Source organism: Lepidothrix coronata, unplaced genomic scaffold (assembly GCF_001604755.1).
Source record: "Lepidothrix coronata isolate B3197 unplaced genomic scaffold, Lepidothrix_coronata-1.0 Scaffold172, whole genome shotgun sequence".
Classification (NCBI taxonomy): Eukaryota; Metazoa; Chordata; class Aves; order Passeriformes; family Pipridae; genus Lepidothrix; species Lepidothrix coronata.
The window spans coordinates 1,644,367-1,670,872 of record NW_016690352.1 but is presented as its reverse complement, the minus strand read 5'-3'; the positions used below and the strand labels follow the sequence as shown (position 1 = coordinate 1,670,872).

The window sequence follows — 26,506 nt, the reverse complement described above, 5'->3', positions numbered from 1 at the left end:
CCACAGGGTCAGTTGTTTTATGTTTTTATGTTTTTTTTTATAACTGCAGATAAAAAAAACCAAAACACACACAGACACACAAAAAAACCTAAACCAAAAACCACCAAAGGTATTTAAGGCCTAAAACTACCAATCAACAACTATGATATGCAGTGGGCTTTAGCTTTCCAGACAGCCATTAACGGCTAAAACAACTCACTCTTAGTGGAATAAACTTGTTAACAAATCCCTATGATGAAATTCTGCCAGTGGACATGTGTGTGTGACAAAGGTAAGTTCTCATGCCCAAAAAGCATTTAGGATTGCTCCCAGAGAGCAAATAGAATTGGGAATTTTACTAAGGCACAATGCAACATTGACTTTCTACCATTCTTAAATGTAAACATGGAAAACATTTTGTTTAACAGGACATGATCAATCAAATTTGCTATTCCTTAATGCTAAGAAATCTAGCAGTTAGAACCAATGGAAAATTTGATTTAAGTCTGGACTGACAAGCCCAAACCAGCCCTGCACAGACTAATCGTACCCACAACGTAGCAACACTGACAAAAATCTCCATGCCATTTGTAGATGATTCTCAAAAGCAATTTTCAGAACTATGGTATTGTGTACCACAAAGCAAACACAACCAGCACTCAGAAGCATTTATGGCATTTGAGTTAATTTTTGAACCCTTCCTCTTTTACCAAAAATAAGCACATTTCAGCTGCTTTATACTCAGTTGACATAAACTTTGTCTCAACTCAAAAACTAGTCTCATTAAAAATACTTCATTGAAGCTTTGACAGATACTTAAAATAGTTATTTAAATATAGATAATTTACATATTCTTATTGACACTTCAAAACTATTCAGGATCAATTATATTTAACATGGTTACACGGCTAAGATAGTATGCCAGCACTGTCCCTACGATGTTCGTCCACGTTGCTGAAACAGGTTTTGAGGCACCTGCCTTACTTATTTATTTATCTGTAGCTTGTAATTTCCCCTTCTATTTGTTTTTAAGTGAGCGTAACCATTCCTCCAGGTTGATTTTATTTTCTGCTTTATTCATTCGCTAGTCGTTTCCGATTTATTTAATTTACTAGCACCCTGCCGTGCCTTTTGGAGCTTCGTGGGCGCGTTAAGATACACAACAATTTAGATCAATGTCTGAAAGACAAAAGCCCTCCCAAATCCCTGAAGATGGGAGACAACTGGGCAGAGATTTTAGGATGAGGAGGCAGCGCTGCTCAGATCAAGGCTTTCCCGGAACAAAATTCGGCTATTTTTAATTCCTTATGTAAACAGGAGGCTGAAACTAGGCTGAGATCTGAACCATCTACCTCAGAGTGGAAAACGAGCACTGTTCCCCCGAGCCGGGGGTTCAAGACTCGACCAGAGCCGCGTCCCGTACACTGGCCCCTTCCCTCGGCAAGGCCGACCGCACCGATGGCACGGTTTAGAAGGAGGGAAGAGGAAAAAAGAAAGAAAGAAAAAAAAAAGAGCTGATTTCAGTCTAAGCAGGGAGATCAAGTGGATTTGGGGGCTAATGCTAAGCAGTGCCGGGAGACCGCCGCGGGAGGCCAGGCCGGGGGGCGACCGACACACGGGTCCGGGGGGCACAGCCAGGCCGGGGCGGGGCAGGGCCGAGCCGCATATACCAGGTATCCTCGTCCTCTCCGCAGCCGTCCTCCAGCTCCAGCACCGCCACCTCGTCCAGCACCGTGGCCGCCGCCCCCGGACCGCCGCCGCCTTCCAGCCCGCCGCCGGCCGCCGGGAGGCCGGGCGAGGGCTTGAAGTAGGCGAGGGGCTCCGGCGGGCACAGCATGGTGGGCACCGGGCTGGGCATGCACGGCGCGGCCGGGGCGGGGGGGCTGGCGGGGCGCAGCCCTCCGGGGGCCGGCGGCGGGGCCAGCAGCAGGTGCGGGCTGGGCGGGCCGCTGGTCACGGCGGCGGCGGCGGCGGCGGCGGCGCGGCTCCGGAGCTGCTCGTTCTGCTTCTCCAGCTTCCGCACCAGCTCCTGCAGCTTCTTCACCTCCAGCTCGGCGCTCACGCCGGGGCCGGCGCCGCTCCCTTTCACCTCCGCCATCATCGCCGGCTTCAGCAAGGCAGCCTCCATCCTCCCAGCCCGCTGCCGCCGCGGCCGCCGGCACCTGCTCCGCCGCGCCGCCGGAGGGCAGCGCCCGGCCCCCGGGGGAGGCGGGAGCGCCGGGGAGCGCTGCTCGCAGCGCTGGGGGCCCGGCCCGGCCCTGCGGTGCTGCGCTGCCCGCCCGCCCCCGCTCCGCCGCCGCTCCTGCGCCTCCCGTTAACGGCAGCGAGGGCGCGGGCGGGATCCCCACCCACTCCGGCAGCCGGAGCGCCGCGCACACGCACTCGGCAGGAACAAAGAGCCGCCCGGCGCCCCCGCCATCCAGCCGTGGAAAAGCCGACAAGACCCACCTCCACGGGGAGCCCCAGGTCTTTAAACAAAAATGCCTTCCCCCCAGCGCCCCGCACCGCACCCCGCCCCGCCCGCGGGCTGGAGCCGGCCCCAAGCGCTGCGCCTCTCGTGAGCCGTGTAATTAGAGCCTGGTGGTGTCAGGGTGGTAATTACGCAGATCGAGTGTGAGGGGAATGGGAATCACAAGTAGAGGCTTTGTTGGGCTTGAAAGGAGCTAATTCAGCCAAAACCCGTGTGTTCGAAACGTGCTGATTCTGGGAGTTTTGGTTCATAGCGAGGAAGGCGACGTATTTTTGAAGCTGCATTGCTGGTGAAGCAAGAACACGGAACCAAGCATTGCAGAAAACTGCATTAACTATGTAATTGTTGATGTATAGGAGAACACCTGAGGGGGAAGATGTCTTTGTATTGAAATGTCTTCCTTTAACACAGTCCTGATTCGTAGGTGGACTTGTAACATGCAAATCTTTGCAAAAGAGGTGAGTAACATTCACTCACGGTAGTGTTTTTACATTGTCCTTCATTGTCCAGCATTGTAAGAAACCATTGCTTGTGTCCTTTCCTTCCACCTAGGAGGTGAGCCGAGATTCAGTGTTGCCCAAGACTGCTCAGCCATCACACAACCCTCATTGAGTTCATTTCCTCTAGCCATATGAAGAGGAGACATAACCTAAATAACCATCTTGAAGTTACAAAATTGGGAACAAATCTCAAGGAAGCCAGGGGAGGTTTAGATTAGATATCATGAAATATGTCTTCACGAAAAGGGTTGTCAAGCACTGGAGGAGGCTGCCCAGGGAAGTGGTTGAGTCACCATCCTGGAAGTATTGAAAAGATGTGTAGACGTTGCACTTAGGGACATGGTTTAGTGGGGACTTGGCAATGCTAGGTTAACAGATTTGATGATCTTAGAGGTCTTTTCTAAATGATTATGTGATTCTAAGTACGTAAGTTGTTTGCCTACCCATTAATAATAGCTATTAGTCACTACTCAGTTCTTGAGTATCAGCTTTATGCAGAGCAGTAGCCTTATCAACCACTGGTGCCTTCCCCATGCTTTTTTGCTGGCTCAGATTTCTTGTGCAAATAGAAACAGACATTATTTTTCTGGGCATAAGTCAACTTTGAAATCATCCAGCCTGTCACGCTTCTCTCTCTTTTGTTTATAATCTGGAAACTTTCTTCTGCATATGCACAGGGCAACAGCACTGTTGTTTGTTAGTCTTTCAAACACTCTTGTAGTGCAAGTAATACCTCCCAGTCTTATAAGAAGGACTGGAAAGGAAGATAGAGCACAGCACAAAGCGTTGACTTCCAGATGATGTAACTTTCATAAGTACAGCGCCCAGTGTACTACTTTGCCACCAGATAGCACTTAATCTAAAACTTTTGTTGGTATCTCCTCTGTCCCTTTGGAAGAAGAAATGGAAAAATGTTGAGAGTAAAAATCATCTGGCTCTAATTCTGCTGTGTGTCATTAGAGTGAGTAATAAAATCCAGTTTTCACTGCTACAGGTAGCTGTAATATTTATTTCCAGAGGTAAAAGAGTTGAGTTTCTATATGTTTAGCCCTAGACAAAATGGGCTAAGGTTGTTATCACTAGTAATGGTACTAGCCTTAATTCTTAGAAGTGCATTGTTCATCCAGTAAGATTGCAAAGTGATTTAAAAGATGAATTAGGAGCATATGTAATATGGAGTTTATTGACATCAGTAACATACAACGAAAAAAAAGCCAAGAAGAAGTTTATAATAAGAGTAGTGCTGGATGATGCAATGAGGTGAGAAGGTTCAGTTAGATGTTATAAAATAAATTTGCACTGAAAGAGTGGTTAATCACTGCAGTAAGTTGCCCAGGGAGGTGGAGTCACCATCTCTTGAAGATGTGTCACTTGAGTTTATGGTTTAGGAGTGATTATGGTGGTACTGGGCTACTGGTTAGACTAGATGATCTTGAAGGTCTCTTCCAACTTCGATGATTCTGTGGAATACTCAAAAGAGATTCAGAATGGAGGAATCACTTTTTTTCTTTGAACTAAGCAGGTCATTTAGTGAACGAGCAAAAAAAATGGGAAATGGATATCTGATGCTTTCAGTTGTCAGTACAGGAATATGACAATATGGTCTGGATATTGCATAATTTAAAAAATCTTGATGCAGACATCAGTTTGGAGATGCACCAGGAGACACATTTGAAGACACACTAGAGCATATAACATCATGACATAGGATCTGAAGAGTCACCATGGAAATGCTTTACCTCAGTGAGTACAAGTAGTTGCAAATTTTCAAATGCCATCTACTGTTTGTGCCACCTGTGCAAATGCTCCATGCAGACACTTGTTTCAGAACTGAGTTCTAAAGAGAGAAAGCTTAGGACTGAGTATAGTGTCTTAGCATGGGTACAAAAGCTGTTCCAGGCAGTTCAGATGAATTGAGCATAGGGAGGAACAGTGTTATTACATCTGGTCCCCAAGAAAATGGGGCAGAAGATTGATTGGCTCTTTCTTTACTGGTCTGCTGTAAGCCTGATTTCCATCCAGCAGTATGGGTAGAAAGCAGCTTAAACTTGTGTGTGCTTCAACTAACATGCTCACAGCCAGTGTGAGAAACCCCCTTTTTTCCAGGCATTACCTGGACAGGTGGATCTAGTAAAGGATAGGAATGCATTTAACCGTGTTGTATTTGTTGCTCTATTTTAAGTGCACTAACATATAATTCCACTAATACTGTAGCTTCACAAAGAGGTGTTGGCAGGTAAAATGTATGTTGATGAACACGCTGTCTCATGGTGTTCATGCTGGTCTGCTTGTCTTCTGCAAAGATGATTTGAACACCTTAGTCATTAAAATATTTAACCTAATTTTGGGGGGTTTCAAACACAAATTATTCTGCTCCCAATATTTGCATTACTAATAAATTGTCAATGAGCTCCATTCAGTATCCCAGCAGTAGCTGATGAGTTTGATCAACCCAGAACTTCATCAGCACTTTACAAAGCACATTGAAGACTTGATGGTTCCATTCATTTTTTTAAGGCTTAGATAAAATTTGTCTAACACCAAACCCAAACATGATGATGTGCCCATGAAACCTGTTATTCCTGGACCGGAGAAATTATATGCCTTAAATCTTCTACAGGATGCTACTTACACAGTGTCCTATAGTAAGAATTTCTGAATCAGTATAGTTACTAATAGGCTGCCAATGCAGAGAACAAAGAAGCAGGAAGTCCACAAATCCCATCTGCTCTTTTCTGATAATAAGCCTGTTGCTTTATACTGCAATAGCTGCAGGCTGGACCTGCCTTTCAGGCAAGCCAGTAAAGAATTAATTGCAGTAATCCAGTCTGGGTTATACAAAGGATGTGTAACAATAAGGTGAGAGGATGGACAGTAAATCTGGTGAGATTATTTTAAAGTACAGTTTCAGTCTGAAAAATCACTGTGAAAGTAGTTTTATAAAAAGAGAGCCACTACCATGCCAGCAGAAGTCATCTAATCGAGTATTCTGCTTCTAGCAAAGGCTGATAGTAGCTTTGTAAAGAAAACATCTCAGAAACAAGAAGAATATTGAGGTATTTTCTTCATGTTTCAGAAGCTGTCAAATCAGGACATCTGGATCATTTATTTTCGATAGCCACTGATGTGTAATAATATTCCATTTGCTGAGTCCCATTTTTAAACCATTTAAACATTAGGGCTCTACAACACCCTGTGGCAATTAAAGCTGCAATTTAATAATGTTATAAAAACTGCTTCTTGTTATCTACTTAAAATCTGCTGCCTAGTAATTTAATTGGGTGCCCCTTATTCTGGCTTTCTGAGAAAGACAGAATGATTAATCATTCCCTATTCAGCTTCTCTTTGTCATTCATGACTATATAAAACTCAGTTACTTTTCTTCCCAGCTGACAAGCCCTAATTTATACAGCCTTGCCCCCACAGAAGTCAGGCTGAACCTCCCATTGTTTCCTGTCTCCATAATGAAAAATGAATTTTCTAACCCATTGTTTTCTTTCTATTCTTACTCCATGTTTTCTTATGTCATGATAGTTTAGGGAAAGACTGTGAAAAAATTCTTGTAAATCCAGGTGTACCCAGTTAAAGAAATTGGCTTAACAGAAAGCATATTGACTTTTTCAGAAACACTCATATATTCATGAGCATGCTTGATGTAAAAAATCAGTGTGGACTCTTCTCCAATATATCATACATATCCAGATGCCTCTGTATGCTGTTATTTATTATAATTTGTAGAAAATTGGCTTGATAAAAAATCAGAATAACTGAAATGTAGTTCACCAGACCAGTTTTCATGTATTTTTCAAGTCTGATGTCCCAGCTGATGCTTCCAATTTGTTGGGGACCAAGCCTGCTTTGAATGGTAGGGTAAATGGTTGTGAGAAGTTCAACAATGTCCCATTTGGGCTTCATAGAGTTTTTGCATAGATACTACCTAGACCTAGCAATTTGTTATTGTTAGATTTATACATTTGCTTTGAAGTATTTGAGCAATTAAACATTTTCTTGGAGTTACAGCATGGATTTTGACTTCCTAACTGTTGCTAGTTTCATGCTAATTGACTTTCTCTTTTTTATACTGTTTCCTTTTCTGAACTACCATGATTCCTTATGGCTTTTTCCTTATTTAATTAATATTAAATTGAAGTACATTGTAGTCACTATTAGAATGGATTTACTATAGAATCCAATCCAAAATTGCATCATTATGGTGAGCCCCAATTGCTCCAGAAAATCAGCGTTTGTGGTATCAAAAGGTACTGTCTGTGCATTAAGTTTAGGGTCTGCTAGTTTGTAAATCCATCTAGACAGAATTATACATGACAGCTCTAATTCAATGGATTGTTATTTTATTTTAACTAATCAGTTCTGTATCAAGTCATTCTGAGTTTCAAATGCTTTAGACCGTCCCCTTCCCTTCCCTTGCCTCACTTCTCCTCTCCTCTTCCCTCACCTCCTTTTTAAACAGTCCTGGTGATCTCTGCATTAAAACCTAGAAATCAGAATTCTCAAAGCATGTGCCCTCCTCTGACTGGGTATCTGGGATGTCTCTCGCTAGAGTGAAAGAGGCAGAAAAAATACTGCTCATTCCCAGCTTTCCTTCTTCAGCTTTCCACCGATGTCATTCATATAAAATTGGTGTGCTTGCTCCCGTAGAGAGTTTTGCTGTGAGAAAACTGCTGTTTTGCTACAAAAGGCTTTACTGTTACTTTTATGCATGTTACTTTGGTAAATGGATAAAATCAATGTTCAGTTTTAAAAACAGATAAAAACAGTGTTCAAATACATTATCAGTCATATACTTCCCAAATATTGTTTAAATATTTGTCTCTTTGAAATTAGAATGCTACAAATACGGTTAGCTGGATTCTCATTCTTAATTCCAAGATTTGAATTACATACAGAGATAATATAATTCAAAGTTCCATGGGTAAAAATTCCCTCAAGGAACCAGAAAATATGAAGACAGACCAATGTTTTCTGGAATATTCGTCTTACAAGCAAGTTTGACTATTAATTTCAATGGCACCATTATTTACAGCAACACTAGTACTTTTAAAATTCCTTATTTGGCTTATTTTCATAATGCTTTCATCTTTTTCTGAATGTTTTCTCACTTTTCTGCTTCTTTTAGTATTTGAACATGTGGAAAAATATCCTGAATGCTAGAAAAAGTTTGCCTTTTCATTCCAGAAATTATGATGTCTTTTTTTTTTTTTTTTCCTGAGTAGGTAGTTTTAAAATGTTGTCTGCCTATTATTTTGACTGCAATAGCTGTCTAAGTTCCCTAAACAGATGTCTGATGATTGCACAGCAATGCCAAGACTCAGACAAGTGCTTTTGGCATGATTACATTCAGATATTGATTTTAACAGGACAAAACCAGTCATTTTTAAGTCTTGGCACAGGCTACGAGACTGTAGTTGTCAGTTTATAACTGACACAGTTATAAAAACCCCACAAAAGATAGTACATTTTTAAACAGCTTGCTTGGAAAGGGAGGTGAAATCTAAATTTTTCTTGGGTCACTTACACAGGTGCAGCAGTACCACCCAGAGGCCACTGCTGTGCTGGGCACTGCTCAAGCAGAAGATAGTTGCTGTCCAAAAGAGCTCAGAGACTGGAAAGACAAAGATACTAAGGCTTAAAAGAGCTCATCATATGAAAACACTTCTAGTACTCTTGTATTAAACCTCCCAGAATTCCACTCCCTCACCATCCTACTCCAGCCAAATCTGATTGACAACTCCTCTAATGTTGCTAGAAAGGGACACGGCATTAACAGAAATAAACAGAAATTCATTCACACTGCTTTTAATTATTAGCTAGACCACTAGGATGAGATGGTGAGATTCCAGGATTTGGTCTTTGCTCCCAGGACTATATGTTTTCTATTCAGCAGTCATGCATGAGGTATTAAGAGGCATATAGCATTGTGGCTATCCTGTGGAACATGGGCCATAAGGATCCACCCTGCACAGGTGAGGGTGCAAAAACGTTATGGAAGCATCTTGTTTATTCCTCTCAAGGGCCTATTCCACTGTGTTATGCAATTTGGTTAGGTACATTGAGGGAGAAATTGAACTTGGCACTCCCGCTTTCTGGGCCGAGTTCATGTGTTCAGATGGAGAACACCATCTCCTTGGTTTTAAAAGCTGGTAGTTACCAAGATTTTTGAGGAGGTCTGATTTTAGCAGTGTGCCAAACACATTTTGAAAATATCTACAGGTTCTTCTCCCTGAAATGCAAGAAATGTTTGTAAGTCCTAGTTTTACTGATGCCAGAGATTAGAGCTGAGTTGCTCAGACCAGGCAAAGCAGAAAACAGGGGAGGAGGCCTTTGAAATCAAAAAAGGAAATACCTCATTAGTTCAACTCAGTTCTTTTTCTATTTAGCAGCTAAACGAAGCTGTTTGGTCAACAATTTCAGACTTTGGCACATGAAACCAACCTAAGTATTAAATCTCTTTATCGAATGAAGGATATTTCTGCTGTTACACTGCTGTGAAGAAAAATGAGGTGTTTTGGTGCAGCAGAAGGAAGAAAAGGATGCTGCATTTCTCCCTCGTAGTCTGACATCAACTAGACTGGAAGCTAAAACCATGTCCTGGTGTAACAGAGTAGTTACAATGAGCAATATGCAAGTATGATTAGAAAGCAAAACCAAGGAAGAAAGCAGATACTTTTCACTGTAAACAACAGGATTTGTACAAACAACAGGATTATGTTAAACTATCAAGGAAGGCAAGCAGAGTAGCAGAGTTCTGACCTGGTATGTTCCGAGTAAATAAACTGAACACATTAAGCTATCCCAACACTACATTCATCCCTATACAAAAGAGAAAGGAATAAATGCACTGAATAAATGCAAGGCCCCTTTGATGTTGTCTAGTTTTTTACAAGCCTAGCTAAGGAGGCTCTATGAAGTAATGGAAGGCATGTTTTGTCAAACTCACAGGAATTTTTATTTCAAGAGGAAGAGGATGAGAGGACAACGTTACAGACATTTGTCACCCTGTGTCGAGCACTGCTACGTAGAGATGCACAGGCTGAGCGTTCTGTAAGAACCTACACAGGATACAACAGAATATATCAACACAGCAAAACTGTTCTTATGACATTCCTTGTTCCTGTAAATATCAGTAGCTTCAAAACGGTCTACACACTTAAATGCATCAATATGCATTATATGCATTATTTCACTCCTTTCCTCTTATTGTGTGATTCCCCCACTGTAGAGCTATGCCCCCAACTTTGTAAAATAATGTATCCATTACACACTGAAAAAATGAGCCTGATGAATCACAAAACTCCACATAATTTAGTACATCATCTCTCAATACAGCTTTTCAGTCTAATCTGAGGCATTATTGCAGATAACACGTTCATTAAAACAGCTGCCAGCAAACTGTTCATTTGGATTGTTTCATGGAAGCACTAGTCAAAGGGAAATGAAACACCACATGTTAATGATATGCAAAAAGGACAAAAAACATTTAAGTTTTGATACATTGATATTGAGATGTTAATATGATTTTTCTTAATGAGTACTGCTATGCCAGCTTTTATATGGTAAATCACAAACCTGGTGTTTCTTTTCAGGAAACTTATACAACATATAATAAAAAATAACAAAAAAAAAACCACATGGCAAAATTGCCAGGGCTGTTCAGCACGGATGACTAAATGAGAACAGAATTATTATTTATTGTTTCTTATTGCTACTTCTCTGTGAGTAAGCACTTAAGTAGCAGATATTTTGATCCAGAGCTTGCTCCTGGTCTCCAGTGGAGTGAACTAAAATCTCTCATCCCCTCAAACACTAGGAAGTCCTAGATTCAATTGTGCTGGCTCAAATGAACACGTAACATCTTCCATTGTAACCAGGCTTTAGCAATAACTGTTGGTCTCCGAACAGGACCAAATGTGTGACATTAAAATTCTGCCACTACTTTTCTCACCCTCTTGTGCAAGTCTCATTTTTTCCTGGCGAAGCACAGAGTAACAATAAGTATAGTTTAACTAGGATATGTCATCAGCAAGAGACACACACCAGAAAATATATATATATAATTACAGATTTATTAGAGCTACTGCCATTAATTCATAAGAAATTTTCATAAAATTAACAAAACAAAATATCTACTGTTTCATGGCTCCTTTGCATGTCAGTCTGAAGATCCTTTAAGCCAGACAAGACAGATTACATCATTATTCAGCTGCAGGCCCAATGGTTTAAATTACACAGACATCCATCCATGCCTCCTGTCTCCACTATGAAACGTTCAGTCACTAGTCTAATATTTATCTATGGCTTTGACATTTCACACGCTTCTAAGCTCTTGCTCAGGTCCAACAGCCTCCAAACACTCTAACTCTGTCATGGACATATCCAAGAAGTCCTTTTAAGCTGAGGCGTAAGGAAGAAAAAACTGTTCTGGATAATCATGATCTAAAATGTCTCATGTCAAAGACTAGTAGTCAACCCCTTGTATGTCCAGTAAACTACTCAACTATTGAATATTTTAGGCAACATATTATAACAAAGCATGAATTCCTCTTTCAGTTTCTATACCTTATACACATACACTATCCAAAAAAAAAAAAATGCTTTCACTGTAGTCTTGAAGGAGTTTATCTGACCTAATGTAGATGTGTAGAATTCTGAACTGTTCATTCCAGATTCCTTTGCAAACCATGGCAAATAAGACATACATTCAAAGCATGGTTAACACCACAGTAAAATAGACATTTGCAATCTGACCAATTGAATTGCTTCCTAAAAAAGTCTGCTCCTCTGTGTGAGACAGAATAGATCAAGTAACTCAGAAATAGATGTCTACATTGTATATAAATTTAGGCAAGAGGAATCCATCCAAAGTGTTTAGGTAGTTTAATAAAGTAGGAAAGATAAATACAACAACATAATGTCGTGCAAAGTATGTATTTCATTATTTCATGGCAACTATTAAGTGTGCACCTCTTAAAAAATGGTAATACAATAGTAACAGAATTATAAACATAGAGTGGGATAATTCTACTTAAAACCCTCTAACTATATTTACCTAGAATCCTTCTGCAGTAATAGAGATGCATTTTCCAAAGATGATTTGTTCTGTCTCAGAATTACCATTTAGGTTACTTGGAAAGAACCTTCCTCTGGAGATTGATGTCTCTCCTCAAAGGTACAGCATGAACCCCCTTCCCTTTGTATGAAAACACTAGTTTAAACCAAATAGTTGACCTCCAAATTTTTGATGAGATGAATCCCATTCATGCTATATTAAGCCAACAGATCTTTATATTGGAGGAGATGTGTTTTACACAAAAGAGAATACAGCCCCTTCATAACAAGTGTGTAGGTATGTTCTGACATTCAGAAAATTTCAATAAATTATCATTGGTTTTGCATACACTTTAACAGTTTCACAGATCTGATGAAAATACTGAACAATGTCTCGTTTTGCTTCCTGCAATGTATGTATGAAAGGGCATCTGAATTCCCAATAAATTAATTCCTTTGATAACTATGCAGTAGGACTTCATTTAGGAAATTTTTTCCTAGCAATACAAATGAATAATTTTACACAGTGCTTTGAATTAACAGGCCAATACACTTAATTAAACAACAGTGGAACTTCTTTATCATGAGTTCTGTATGTCAGAATTAGTAGATCCATTTTTCTGCAAGAGAGAAAATATTGGTCAGAAATGCCAAGCAAAGAAGTATACTCTAATTTTTTTTTTCTTTTTTAGAATATCTACTGAAGTCTGAGTGTCCTATCTTGTAATTTGATTAATAAGGACATGTCAATTTATAATGCTTAATATACAGAATCCTGGTATGTCTTTTTACCGTTTTGTAACTATTACAATGTCTTATTAATTTTCTAATCTGATTAATTGCAAAATTCTTCCTGTCAAATTTTGCAATGGCATAACACAAAGTATTCTAATCAAACAAATTTTTAATGTAATTTTAGTTAACACGATCTTATCTTGGAATTATGTTGTTGATAACCAGCTTATCAGAGCATTTCTTCTCCATTTCCATTTGTCTTAAGATGGTACAGAGGTACTAGGTACTGCTTTATATGAAATAATAATTGCTGTGAAGACACAAGATTTAAAATTTGCAGCTTCTAGAAAAATTAATAAAATGTTCATTTGTCCCTGCCTTATACATTTGTTTACTCACTATGCTCCTCACAAAGGTAAGAATGATAATCACAGTATAATATTTTCATTATGACTTAGTAGATTTTGTATCTTCTTTCCAATGGTCACAATTGTTCCACTAGGTGAAAATACCTCTGGACCCTGGCTTAGTCATTTCAGTAGAGCAACCTGATTCTCGGATGACCTTGCAATTTATTCTTCTCACTTCCAGGGCAAGAGGCTATTGTCTCACTCTAGGTGTCTTCATTGACTGCATAGGTAGGACTCTACGGGTTACAATGAGACCTTAAGAAATCTCCCTCACAGATACAGAATAATTGTGTCTAGACTCTCGGGTTGGATATCATCTATCATCCTAAGCTTACTGAATTAGATGCTTTGAAAAAGTTTAAGTATGCAGAAATGAGAAAAGCAACAGCTGTGTTGTACATTCAAGTTGTTTGAATGAAGTTCTCAGAATTGTTCTCCTTATGTTCAGTGCTATCTCGTACATTACCTTTAACTTTGGAATAGCAGGGCTCACAATGCACAGTTTGTCTGTAAATCCAAATGCTGTCTCCTGCTTTTAGATCTTCCAGGGGTCTCTTACATACTTCACACTTCAACACACAATTCAAAGAAAGAAGAAAAATTAAAATGAAACCCTTCTCTAATACTCATTGCCTGTATGCTGTACTGTAGGAACCAGGCAACCCCAGACCAGAATAGGGGTTATTAGTACTGCAATATCATCAAATCTGAACTCTGAAAGAGTAGCTTTAATGAACAGGAAGTTAAACATCTGAATATCTCACCTTTAAACGTCTAAAAATCAGTCTCAATTGGTTCCCTAGGTACTCATTATACTTAACAACCCCGTACTTCCCTGAGACATTTCGAAAGGGTACTTTCTCTGTCTTAGCTTAAAGGTTTATCCTAAAATAAGATGAATCACTATTTTGAGATCCTTTTCTTTCTTCACCAAGTAAAGGAAGCATGATCACACCTAATCATGCAACTCAGAGTAGATCTTAAAGAAACTAAACCTGCTTATTTCAAAATATTTTAAGACACTTATCTTAACACTTAACTATGTCTCCAATTGCAGAATCTGGACACTGCTTTCACAAATGTCTAAAAAAACTAATTTTTGAGATAGGGAAGCATTGTCCACATTTCACATATGCAAATACACAGATACACACAGAAGCTTACTTCCAAAGATCACAAGGAAAGCTGACAGTGGATCAAGGAGCATGGTAATTTGATATATAAACTAGAACCTCAGTACCCAGATAATTTTATCTATTTATTTATTTATTTATTTTAATCTAATAAAATAATAGTAAATTCTGGTTTCTTTGGATATTTTATGCTCTGATAAGTGAAAATCAGCATTAGCATTAAGGTGTTATTAAAACAATCTGATTCTTCACTTTTTTATGTTTCTTTGTTTAAATCACCAAAAGGATGGGCATGTCTTCATGATCTTTTGATCACCAAGATTGGCTAGAATTTTTATACAGAGAAAACCTCCTATAATTTGGATTATTTACTCACAACTTTTGGTATATACCTTTACAAGGAAATGAAGATATTATACTGCTGTCAGCTACGTGCAAATCTCTAATGGATACAGGGTATTTGTAAGGAGCTGAATGAATATTAATGATGAAAAGTTGCACTGTTTAGCTAAATACATAACTACAAGCATGAGCCACAGACCTACATCAGTTGTTTAATTTTTTTGCCAATGCTTTCATAAGTGTGTAGTTACAAAAAAATTAAGATGAATTTTGCTGGCCAGAAAGGTCCCAAATGGAGAATAGGTAGCAAAATAATATAATTTTTTTTAAAAGCATAAATATTTAACAGATAATTCAGCCTATACGAACTTATTAATACTCTTAACTGCATGAAAAGCCCATTCCTCTCTATGTGGGTTGATCCATCTAAAAAGAATGGAAACAAACCAGAGCTTATATTTACCTGCAGTAATAGTATTCATAGTGGTTTCCTGGGAAGAAATTGCATTTCTGGTGCTCAAAGAGCTCAGAAAGTCAATATGAGACAAAAAGCACATGTAGCTTCATACATGTTAAGAGCAACCTTACTGCTGTATTCTGCTTTGTGTTAATTTTCATGCAGTAAATAGGTAAAAGAACTGCTGTCAGAAGCAGAAGTCAAACCTATGCAGGACTGGGCAGAAAAATGAGCTATGCTAATGCAGTGATTTTGCAGAGTATTGTTTGTGAGAACAGCAAACTCTGTGTGTAGATGCAAGCAGAAATAAGACAAATGAGGCAGAAAGAAAACAGACCATAGGACTGAGCACTGCCAGGCATACCCTGAGAAAAGTTTAAGAGCAAATTTTTGGCTGAGGCTTGTGTTTTGGAATGGCAAGCAGAAATAAATTTCCTCTGCTTTCATTTTTAATGGAAATGGGGAAAAAATACCTAGTTTTTAATAATTAAGACTGTTTTAGATGTCACTTAATCAAGAACATCTACCAAACTTCATAAAAAGAGAAATTGAACAAAATTTTATAATACGAAGAAAGTGTAAGTTGAAGATAATTCCCTGTATCAGACTGGAAGGGTGTATAAGTGAAGGCTTCTAAATGTGTGGGACATTCAGGATACATTCAGTTGCATCCTTTATCCTCCTTGTGGTTGTGAGAGAGGAGAGGCAGGGAGAAGGAGAGTAGAGGGAGGAGGGAGAGAAATGGAAAGAAAAAAGAAGGGACTGTGTAGAGCAGAGAGAGAAACAGAGAGATAGTATTTCCTACATTAATTTCCTCCGGTTGGAAGCCTTCCTATTCTTCAAGGTGAAGAAGGCCTAAGGCTTAAATAGTCTTATTATATGTGTAGTATAATGCAGGTATTACATTCAAATCATATTTCTTAGTACCAGGTGAAATCTTCTTACCTTGAAGCAAGTTGAATGACAGCAGATTTGCAAGGCATCTAAGATCATTTTGGCATCTATGCCCAAGGGCTTCCTGCAGTATGTACATATATCTTTTCCAATTATACTCCTGTGTATATAATATAACATCAGCTGTCAGAAAAAGAGCTGCCGTCGAAATCTCAAGCAGAAAAAAATCTCAGCATGCAAGCTTAGTAGGCTGCGTGGGAAAGACATTTGTATACTGTACAGCGGCCATAAATGGAAAAATGTCGTGTGTATTCCCTCCATTCTAGTTGACAAGTGTAATATACATGCTCCTGTGATGGATAAATTGCTGAATGTAATTGTCAAATAGCAAAAATACCTTCATAGAAAGAATGGTCTTCTCTGGTGAACTGAATTAAGCTGCTGAATGTCTGGGAGCATGTATACTAAATAGGGATGGAGTGGAGGACAAGAATTTTAACATTTTAATCACAAAAATAAATTGGTAGTTGTATTGAAACTGCCATAATTTGATCAATCTGTTATAGAATTCACTGTGTTGCTGAAATGCCTGAAAACTTTTTTGATTTTCTGTATGTCAGACAGAATTTATACCTTCATGGCAGTTATAGTGAACACGCATATAGAACAGTATACCTGGTATTTATGACAATAGTACTTTTAAAAATTTTCTCAGCTCTTGTTGCATTCTTACCTAACATCAGTCTGTATCTAGATATAATTGTTGTTGGTTTTGCATTACAAAATCAACTGGCCTTGCTCCTTTCTACTCGATGACAAACCATCATACTAATATTTAATCATTCCCAGAGTTTCTTATAGCTATGTTGGAAAGGATAGAAGTCTTTCTGATTTGGTAATTCCAAGTAATGGGCCTGTTTAAATTATCCTTTAACTTTTTTTTCCCCGAGGTAAGATATTACTAATGGAGCAAATATGCTTCTTATGTTTGGGAATATCTTAATTGTTGTGAAAACATAGTTTTTAACAGCGTTGTCATGTGAACTGATTCCTCTACATCTGGTCATAAAGTTGGTAATTACAGAAACCACTCTCACAAAGGAAGGACATTTTGTAGAGTAAGCAGCTGCCTGAGATAGAAACTACAGACTCACAAAGCCAACCCTATCTTAAAGCAATGGCTATTGTTTCTATAGATATTTTAAAATGTCAGCTGTGACAAGCTTGACATAATATTAGGCTGCTGAGCTGTGGTAATGATTTGATGGCAAGATCCCACTGAAAGAGAATTCTGTATGAAAAGCTGTCTGACAAGCCTAATGGTGACTTCCACTGCTCTCTTTTGTCTGAACACTTGAATGCTTATGCAAATGTCTGTGTCCTTTGGTACTCTACGATGTTATTAATGTGTACGTACCGGTCAGAAGTGGAGTAAACAGTTTTAATAGTATTTCCAGTTATATTTTCTTCATAGGCACCATATGATGATTTGCTGTGAAGCAGAGAGTGCATAGCAATTATTAAACAGTACTTTATATTTTTAAAGGTTTCACTACACTAATGATTATATGCAAATTAAACTAAAGTAACATGCTTGTGAAAAAAAAAAATCATAGTTGGTGATGAGTTCTTTTTCTGTACCTTCACAACCATAAAGAATAATAATATCAAATAAAAAACCCTAAATTAGAAATATAGTGTCCTTAGACTGTGTTTTATTGTTGAATGATTCTTCAGCATTTCAAAATTAAATCCACACAAACCCATTGAGCAAAATTATATGATGTTATTGGGTTTGCCTGTGCTGATATCCCAGCCTGAATGATACGTGTCAGGAAATGGTGACAGATTGCATTTTTTTCCTTTTCCTCTGCTTCTTTCACTTGTCCTCAAAGAGCTTTCAAACAGCCAAACAAAATTACAACGTGGTCCTAGAATTAGAGTGAGGGTCATTATAATACAGGCTGTTCAATGTGTGATTTGTGTTCACTACAATAACTGTATTGTTCCTCATATCGGAATAAAAGGAAATAAAAAGGAATATACTGAACTGTCAGGGAAGTTTAATCTTCCTTTTTTAACAGTCCCATTTCTAAGTTGCTTAACTGTCAGTTTTTATTGCATGGAACGGATGAACATATATACGACAGCTGAAGAAGTCGTTTTGCCCTACATATTTTGAACATTTCTGAACTGATTTAATTATCCTATTCTCCAGAAATTAATAAGGCTTATGGCAATTATTACATGTTCCATTTCACTCTTGAATAATATTCAGCAATGTTAGGAACAACTGTTTATGATCATGTGTATCTGCAAAACATCTTTTTTTACAGGCTTTGCCTGAAATAGACTGATAATGTGTGTGAAAGGTGTTATGAAGCCCAGATACTCTTTTCTACATAGCTGCATTTTTTAATGTAAATATTTCTTATTTGATTTCTATGCAACACCAGAACAAAATTACAATTACTGATAAGCTTAAATGATAAATGTTTTATGTATGTTTCATAGAACATAACAGTGTTGAAAAACACAAAAATGTATATAACCACAAGTTAGGAAAAAAAATAACTGTACTACTGTATAGAAAAAAATAATGAAGCTACAGCAAAAATATTTCCAAAGAATCAGTTTCTAACCTTGTCAACTGAAAGTGTGAGGAAACTCAGAACCTTTTTAAATAAATTCATAGGCTGAGAGGTTGACAAGACACTAAGTGAAAACTGAGTCACAATGTAGCCTGAGAACTGTGTATCTCATCATATACCTTCTTTCAGTTCATATAACTCACTCCTTTGCTTGCTATGGTGTGACTTGTTTACACAGCAAATTACTCAGCAATAAATACTCTGTAGAATCTATTGCATAAAACCTGAAATAACCTACAAAGACCATTCATTTAATAAGATTTCATTAATTAAATTAGGATTAGAGGTTCAGGTAGAGGGTATAAATTTTGTCAAGTGTAAGAGAACATTGCATATTGCAGCACATTCTTTGCCCTGCCACTCTTGTATTGTTGTCTCTGTTTTAACTTTCAAAAATAATCAGAATATTACAAATCAGAAACTGTATGTGTGCAAAATGCTGGAAAATGCTAATTGAACTTTCTGTTGAATATTCATTTTTAGTCTTAAATTGCATGCTGTTTTGCTTTGCCTTTATTCTCAGCCAATTTATGGGTTTGTCCTTTGAGGCCATGCAGAAGTTTCAGAATACATAAATTTCAATTGTACTCCAACCTCCTAGAGCAAATGTAAGAAAATGAGATATTAGACATCCTGTGCCCATTCATACCCACACCAAAGCTCAGGTGTGCATAAGGTCAAGGATGGGGACATTGGCCGTAGTTCCCATGAAGTACCAGACTATGACTGCTATTTTCCCTGTCAGTAAGGCTCAATAGAAGATTACTCCTTTCCCTGCCAAGTCATCAGCCTTGTCTCAGGGAGTTCAAAACTACTATACAGCAATACAACACCTTACATATAGAGTTATGTCTTTAAACAATCCCACTCACATTAATATTTAATTATTGGGTACTGAGTGGTTTGGTACTGAGGAGAGGTTTCTTCCTAATCCAAAAATGTCTCTCCTTCAGGAATTATATATTACATTTTTGTCATATTTCTTGAAAATACAATTTAACCATGAAGAACAAGATATAATTTCCTTTGTTTCAATTATTTCCTGTTACCAACACACCTGGTGTATAGCTAGTTCTCTTAAATATCTCTACATCACATTTTTCACATAGATTTGCAATGTGTGTGCTTGCAGAAGCAGAATCCAGCTAGAGCAAGAGTATTGCAAGATAAATGGTTTTTAAAAGAGCTTGTTCCTGGTCAAAAAGTCAGGATGTCACGGTTTCAGTGATTGGATTGGTGATACATGGGTTCAAATTCATCCCATTTAGGAACTTAATAAGGCACCTGAGTGGGGAGTGTAATGTTTTCCTTACACCCTCACAAAGAAGTAAGTTTGTAAGAAGTAAGAGAACTGTGTATCTAACACACAGGAAATGCCTTTCCTCCGTTGATTATATACGAATTCTGGCTTAGCTGCTCTCCTCAATTTCATGTTTCAGCCACATGTCTAGAGCTACACGGGGTGTGTTTTGTGCTCTCTACTCTGTGCACCAGAGCTATGATTTGTGAGCTTCTATGCCTGGGATCCTGGAAGAAGATTTGGAAGAGGGCTGGCATGATTCCAAAGACCAATGTGAGATTTCTAAGCATCCCTGAAATTTGATGCATAAAAATTTTTTTTTTCTTAATTTTTTGCAAGAAATGTCACTTTAGATGCTATGATGCTCAATTGATTGTCCACAGTACCTGGTCTTCCTTTCATTGTCGCTAGAGTAGTTTGTTTCTGGGAGATTATTTAGAGCCCTTGGAGGATTCTCATATGCTTTCTCAGTTATCCTAAAAAAAAAAAAAAAAAGAAACCGTACAACAAGAAAAAGACTTTTTAGAAATCGTCTTCATCTACACAGCTTTTAATTTACACTTAGAGCCATAAATGCAGAGGCTTGGGCTTGAAAAATAGGTAAAAAAAATTTTGTTTATCTTACTGTTGTTAAACTGTTGCTGGTGAAAAATAATGCAATCACTGACCTATAATTTTAAGTCCTCCAATTTATGCTGATATATTCAGATTTATTCATATCAGAAACTTCATCTAACTTTATTGAACTCTAGTTTCCTAGAAGTGCTTGCTGAGATTTTCAACTGCGCAATAATGTCTCAGTGGTTGATAGCGCTGTACTTTTTCTTGTCAGTATTTTATGATGTATTCTTAGGCTTACTGCATTTCAGTCCCAAATTTTCTTTCTTTAGGATATACTACAGTTATGTTTTTCTTAGAAATGACCAGCTAAACAGATACATAGACTCATTTCAAAAAGCAGGATTATTATTCAAGCAAAAGAAACCTTGCCTCTGCAGTTTTCCCTGCCACAGACATGACAGTCAAACAAACATAAAAATAAACCTTGTCATACAAATTATAGGATTTAAGGAATAAGTGCTAAAATGTTTTTGAAGATTTTACAAAGCAGCTCAGATAAATGCTACTGTTGTTTGATTCCGCCAAAGGTTCTGAAGCAACTTGATGATTACAATCCTTAACTCTGGATGTTTGGGCTGCAGCTTGATTTGTTTCAGTGAGCTTGCCAAGGACCAAAGCTCTGCAAACGACCCTCACTTAGTGCTGTCATGTTTTATATGCATAGCATGTGGCATGAAGCAGCACCCTCTGTTGTGACTCCTAACCGGGCATGCCCCCTTTCAGAACTAAAAGAGAAACTCATTCACCACAGATGCTCAGTATATGATTCTCTGGTCAGACTGTCAAGTGAAACTGCTAGGACAAAAATATTTTCTATTGAAAAATAGAAGAACTGCCTATGTATACAGATAGCTAATTCTTCCTCTTCATTTAGATATACAACTAAATGGAAGACTCAAAAAGATACCATCAGAATGGTAGCTAAAAACATATTACTAACTTCACTTTAATTGACCAAAATGGGTCCTAGCTTCTGCAAATAAAGAAACCTAGTAGCAGTGAAACCTTGTACTAGGAATGCATTTACTTATATTTGTTTGAGATGCTAGCAGCTGAGTTCACAAAACAGCCAGATAAGCACAAAAATGCTTATGAGGATCTTGTCACCAGTCATTTTCATTCCTTACAAGAGATTATATGTCTGAGTTGTTACTTATTACCAAAATACATGCAGTTTTATTGTTACATTTTGTTAATCAGTCACATTTTAGAAATAATACAGATATCTTACTTATGTTGGGCAAATTTTGCTTTCTTGTATTTGGAGTTCAAATTTCTGGTACCACACTAAACAGTCAGAACTGTTGATATTAGCTCTTCAAATTTTAGAGAAAACTACCAGTTAAGTCTCACCGCTTTTTACTTTGGTCGTCAGCAGACTTTACTTCAGTGTTATCACCAAGGTCCTCATCTCTGAAAGTGAGAGAGAATTAATAGAAGTATTTTATTTAATCTAAACATATTAAACGGGCTGAATTATTTATGTTGAAGAAGAAAAAAATTGTGTGCATTTCGCAGAGAATATTCCTTACTACAGTTAGTAGTTATCTGTTCAGGCTTCAATATTTTTCAGTTTCTTTCTAGTGTGACACCACAAAAGAATAACAAACAACTCAAAATCAACAAGTTCATTATAGTTTTGTAGGACAATTCAGGCTGGAATTCAGGGACCTCAGGGGCTCTCTAGTCCAACCTTCTGCTTAAAGCAGGGGTGGCTCTGAAGTCAAACCAAGTTGCTCAAGTCTTTGTCGATTAGGTCTTGAAAACCTCCAAGGAGAGAGATGGCATAACCTCTCCAGGCTACCTGCTCGGCTGCTGGACAGTCCTCCATATATCCAGTCAGAATCTCTCTTGTTTCAGTTTATGACCACTATGTGACATTGCGTTCCCATGCTACAGGTGAAGCATGTACATCTGCCAACATCTGCTAAACTGATCGTGGCTCTATCATTTTAAGTTGATAACAGAATTTCATTTCGTACAGGCATCAATACCATGAGCTATGGAAATGGCTTTCAAAATATGTTATTTGCTTTATTATTATATGCAGACCAAATTCCTCTTACGACTGCTGTTATCTAGGATTGTATACAATCTCTAGATCTATATGGCATCACATTTATACTAGTAGCTGATCAATCACTTACTGTGAAAAAGCAATGTCATATAATAAATTTCATATATTAATATATGTCATGTATATAATAATATAATTTTACATTAATATTGTATATTAATTGCCCTGTAATTAAACAAAAATGTTACCCATTGACAAACTGTTTCAGATTAAAAAAATGTCACCCAGGTTCCCATTTGAACACAAATTAAAATGTAATGATTTTTACAGAACAGAACCTATTAATACTAATATCCAATCAACCATCAATATTTTATGAGTATGTAAGAGAAAGATTATGACAAGCTCGCCTCTTATTTTTCTGATCAACAGTATTTATTTCAGTAAGATCCTGAAGGTGTTTTTGTCTGAAACAACAAACAAATACAACTGTTAAAATATTCCCCCTATCTAGGAAGGAATAAAGTGTCATAAAAGAAAGAAATATATTTATGCACACATTTTAAAGGAAAAAAGTAAATTGTTAGCTACGTTTGTGTTCAAAATTTGCAAACACTTATGTTCTTGAACATAATAAGAAAATATATTTACAATTTTCCCCTAGCAAGGTAAAGTTCTGTATAATTAAATAAAAATATTATCTATTATATCCAAGAAAATAAAAATACTTTAATCAGATCAATGCCAGAGTTTAAGACTGGTTTTTGCCAGTGAAGACAGTGAAGGAGAAACACGAACTTTCAAAGAATTTAGAATTAATTTGCAGGCTCCAAATAGCTTAATATGTGTTTGCATCAATAATTTTCAAGAATAATTTTTTTATTTAAAATAAGAAACTTCTACTTCTTAAGACAACATGTAGAAATATGTCCAAATTTCCACATACTTTGCTTATGGAATGGTGAGAAATTCCCTCTGTTTATCACCATGGTGAACAATTAAAGCATTGTCTGTATTTATACTGAAAATGTAAGCATCCAAAGACTCACATAGTTTACATATAAGGAAACATTTTTTTAAATTTCATAAATACAATTAAACTAGAGGCAAGTTTTTCCTCTGTATTCTTTACTATTTTAAAATGGTTCCAGGAATTAGAGGATCGAATGACCTATGAAAAGCACTCTTAACTACTGTAAAAAACCCCATGATACTCTTTAGGTAAATAGGGAGCAAAACAAAAGGCCCAGTTAGCTCTATGAAACTCGTAACTTGATCACTTCAATCCATGATAGGCTTATTAATCTTAAAACTTTGGATGATCCTACAATTCAGTAGTGTCTCAAAGCCTTGTACTTTATCCTATTAAATTATCTGTGAGTTAAAATTTCCAAAAAAAATTATACTCAACTTACAGGTCAGTGCTAAGTGTACATATGTATATATATATATATATATATATATATGTATGTATGTGTGTGCATATAGGTAAGATTGTCTAATGTGAAATAGATGATCACAGGTTGGCAACATTTTTGTGCTGTTACTGTTTAGAACATCAGTCTTGAAATTTATCTGCAGAATATCAGTGTTAGGTGTGACAAATATAACACAGCTCTTACTAGCATAGCACCCTGCCAGTTCCTTCCCTTCCATATGCTAAAGGGATGCTTGCAGACCTCAAGAAACTTGGCCTGAAACACATTGAACTGACACATTGTTCAAAAAAGTAAGTTCAAGCTGCTCTCTGCAGATCACTGCCCTTGCTGACTGAAATGCTTTGTTACACCTTGTTGGGGAAACCCTTATCATCTGTGAGTTCTATGGTATTTTGTTTACTGCCCCTTCTCTAACTATATCAGAATATGTCATTAACAGTTTAATTGCAGAAGCATATAAGGCACATATGGAAGCTTGCCATAGATATTACTTGTGATATTACTGATAGTGCACATGCCACTGAATTCATCTGTATTTTTATATTCATCATTCAGTATAAGGAATGCTACTTATTAATCTATAAAACATTTTCCAGATTTGCAACATTACCTTTCCTGACATTCTCATAGTTGCAAATTACTCACTGCTTTAGGAAAGTAGGGCCTGAGAAACTTTGAAGACTTACTCCTTGTCACTTGTGGAAGAACTTGGATTCGCTTTGCTGAGGTTATCGAGGTCTTGGTTCCTTTAGAGACAGAACAAACCCCAGATCGTGTCACAATCAGTATAACAAGCTGTCAAGTAGTCAAACTAAATAATAATTTTAAAAAATTATAATTGGCACAACCTTTATGAATGAAAAAAATTAACTGATTAAAAGTTCAAGGCATACATCATTTTAGTAATTCAAAGATAGTCATAGTCACAGCCATATGCCCCCCATATGCACATAAGCCCACACTCTTCCTGAGGTAATGGAAAAGTCCATTTGTCTTTTTGGTAGGCTATCTAGACCAGCTCCCTCCCAAGTAAACTCTCCGTTCTCACAAGAAAGTTCATGTTTAAAGTGAGGGATGATGAGATCTAGTTACATCCACTAATTCTTGAACTTCCACACAAAAGATAGGATGTGATTTATTATTATTAATATTATTATTATTATCTGTTGTAAGGGGAAAATATTATTCCTTGAATTAGCACTTGTTAGTTAATTAATTTCCTTTTTTCAATATACTAACATTAAAGATACAATATATATTAATGTAACATAACTATTAGAAATGGAAATTAACATATTTTATACTCTTTGAATGTAACTTTTAATGTTGTCAAGTCAAAACATGGAGTGTTTTTTTGACTACCTTTATTTCCCTTCAGAGGATTGTGCTGGTGTTAACATTTCTATAAAACACTTCATTTCCATGAAAATGCATTTTCAAAATTTTCAAACTCTTCTCCTGAAAATTTTTCAGCAGCTTTACCTGTAAAGTTAGCATCTAGTTACCTTAACTCCCTACAAAAAATTGATATATTTACTCCTCAAAAGAAAGCAATGGGAAAAGAATGATGCCTTTGATGATATGACAGTGCCACCCTATAGGACCTGTTCTGTAGCCTGGCAGTCAACAATGTTCCATGTGTCTCTTTACTGACTTTTCATTCTGACCTGTTCTGTCATGAAACAACAGCCTTTTCAGGTTTCTTCTTGATCATGTTTGTCAGCTTTGGGGTTCCCTTTGATGAGATTATCAAGAGTGCAAGAAGACTCTACTACCATTAACTACGATTCCAAACCAGTCCTTAATAAATAATATGCTTTTGGAAATTCTCTTTATATTATTGCAGATTTCACAGTTCCAGAGTATTCCTTCTGAAACTGTAGCCTTGCAAAACTATCCGAAGCTATCATTTCCTTTATGAGCTAACTGGATGGCAAATTGCTTCCTCAGTACGTGGAGGTAGCCACACTGAATTTATAGTAAGTGTAAATAAGGGCTCAGGTAGTTCCTTTAACTTATATTTTTGCAAATTTTATTTAAAAACAAACAAAACCACCAAAAAACCCAACTATGCACATCTGACATGAGTAATATATGCATTATAATTCTTGTTTCTTGCATCCTCCATTCCTTTATGTTCTTAGAGGTATTTTAAATATGCATCTGAACTCTCCTATGAAGCCTACCAAAGCTTTGCAATTGCAGCTGCCTCAATGATGATCTTTATGTGCTATGCAACCTGCACATATATATCAGCCTCAGTGTTGTATATTCACCCAAAACATAGAGAGCAGGAGATCTGGGACTCCTGTTCATTCTGGCTGAAGTCATGGGATTACAAGCAGTTTACTCAGCACAGTTATCAGTAGCCTTTCTGCTTACTTCTGCTGACTTTCACAGCATGGAGCAATAGAAAAGCTATGACAGTAGCAAAGCTGTGCCCTGCAGGCCACTATGTCTGTATGCTCCTATGAGTTAATTCCCTTCTGTAG

The 26,506-nt window shown here is 37.5% G+C and overlaps 2 protein-coding genes and 1 long non-coding RNA gene across 13 annotated transcripts in view; 1 reads left to right on the top strand and 2 right to left on the bottom strand.

The window, feature by feature from the left end:
- The window catches only part of SLAIN1 (SLAIN motif family member 1), a 92,398-nt gene extending 90,245 nt beyond the window's left edge, over positions 1 to 2,153 (bottom strand). For 4 of the 5 annotated variants that reach the window (XM_017829969.1, XM_017829967.1, XM_017829968.1 and 1 more), the window contains exon 1: positions 1,650 to 1,863. In XM_017829969.1, the coding sequence (XP_017685458.1) occupies positions 1,650 to 1,837 (188 nt within the window). In that variant the 5' untranslated portion in view covers positions 1,838 to 1,863. Of the gene's footprint in view, positions 1 to 1,649 lie in introns of all 5 variants that reach the window. The other variant, XM_017829965.1, reaches the window with a different exon arrangement.
- A 157-nt stretch (positions 2,154 to 2,310) lies between these two features.
- Positions 2,311 to 10,433, top strand: LOC108504677. Of its 5 annotated transcripts, XR_001877209.1 has the most exons (4): positions 2,311 to 2,445; positions 2,806 to 2,907; positions 4,589 to 4,692; positions 9,926 to 10,433. It is a non-coding gene; the product is annotated as an uncharacterized LOC108504677 (long non-coding RNA). The 5 variants fall into 5 exon arrangements; XR_001877207.1 differs by lacking the exon at positions 2,806 to 2,907; XR_001877208.1 differs by lacking the exon at positions 2,806 to 2,907 and having other exon boundaries at positions 9,910 to 10,433.
- Positions 10,434 to 11,015: 582 nt separating this feature from the next.
- Positions 11,016 to 26,506, bottom strand: part of SCEL (sciellin) — a 48,109-nt gene continuing 32,618 nt past the window's right edge. For 2 of the 3 annotated variants that reach the window (XM_017829974.1, XM_017829973.1), the window contains exons 11-18: positions 24,701 to 24,760; positions 22,986 to 23,042; positions 21,912 to 21,971; positions 20,324 to 20,413; positions 17,404 to 17,478; positions 16,038 to 16,146; positions 13,627 to 13,729; positions 11,016 to 12,635 (exon numbers count right to left, since the gene is read on the bottom strand). In XM_017829974.1, the coding sequence (XP_017685463.1) occupies positions 12,619 to 12,635; positions 13,627 to 13,729; positions 16,038 to 16,146; positions 17,404 to 17,478; positions 20,324 to 20,413; positions 21,912 to 21,971; positions 22,986 to 23,042; positions 24,701 to 24,760 (571 nt within the window). In that variant the 3' untranslated portion in view covers positions 11,016 to 12,618. The remainder of the gene's footprint in view (positions 12,636 to 13,626; positions 13,730 to 16,037; positions 16,147 to 17,403; positions 17,479 to 20,323; positions 20,414 to 21,911; positions 21,972 to 22,985; positions 23,043 to 24,700; positions 24,761 to 26,506) is intronic. The other variant, XM_017829975.1, reaches the window with a different exon arrangement.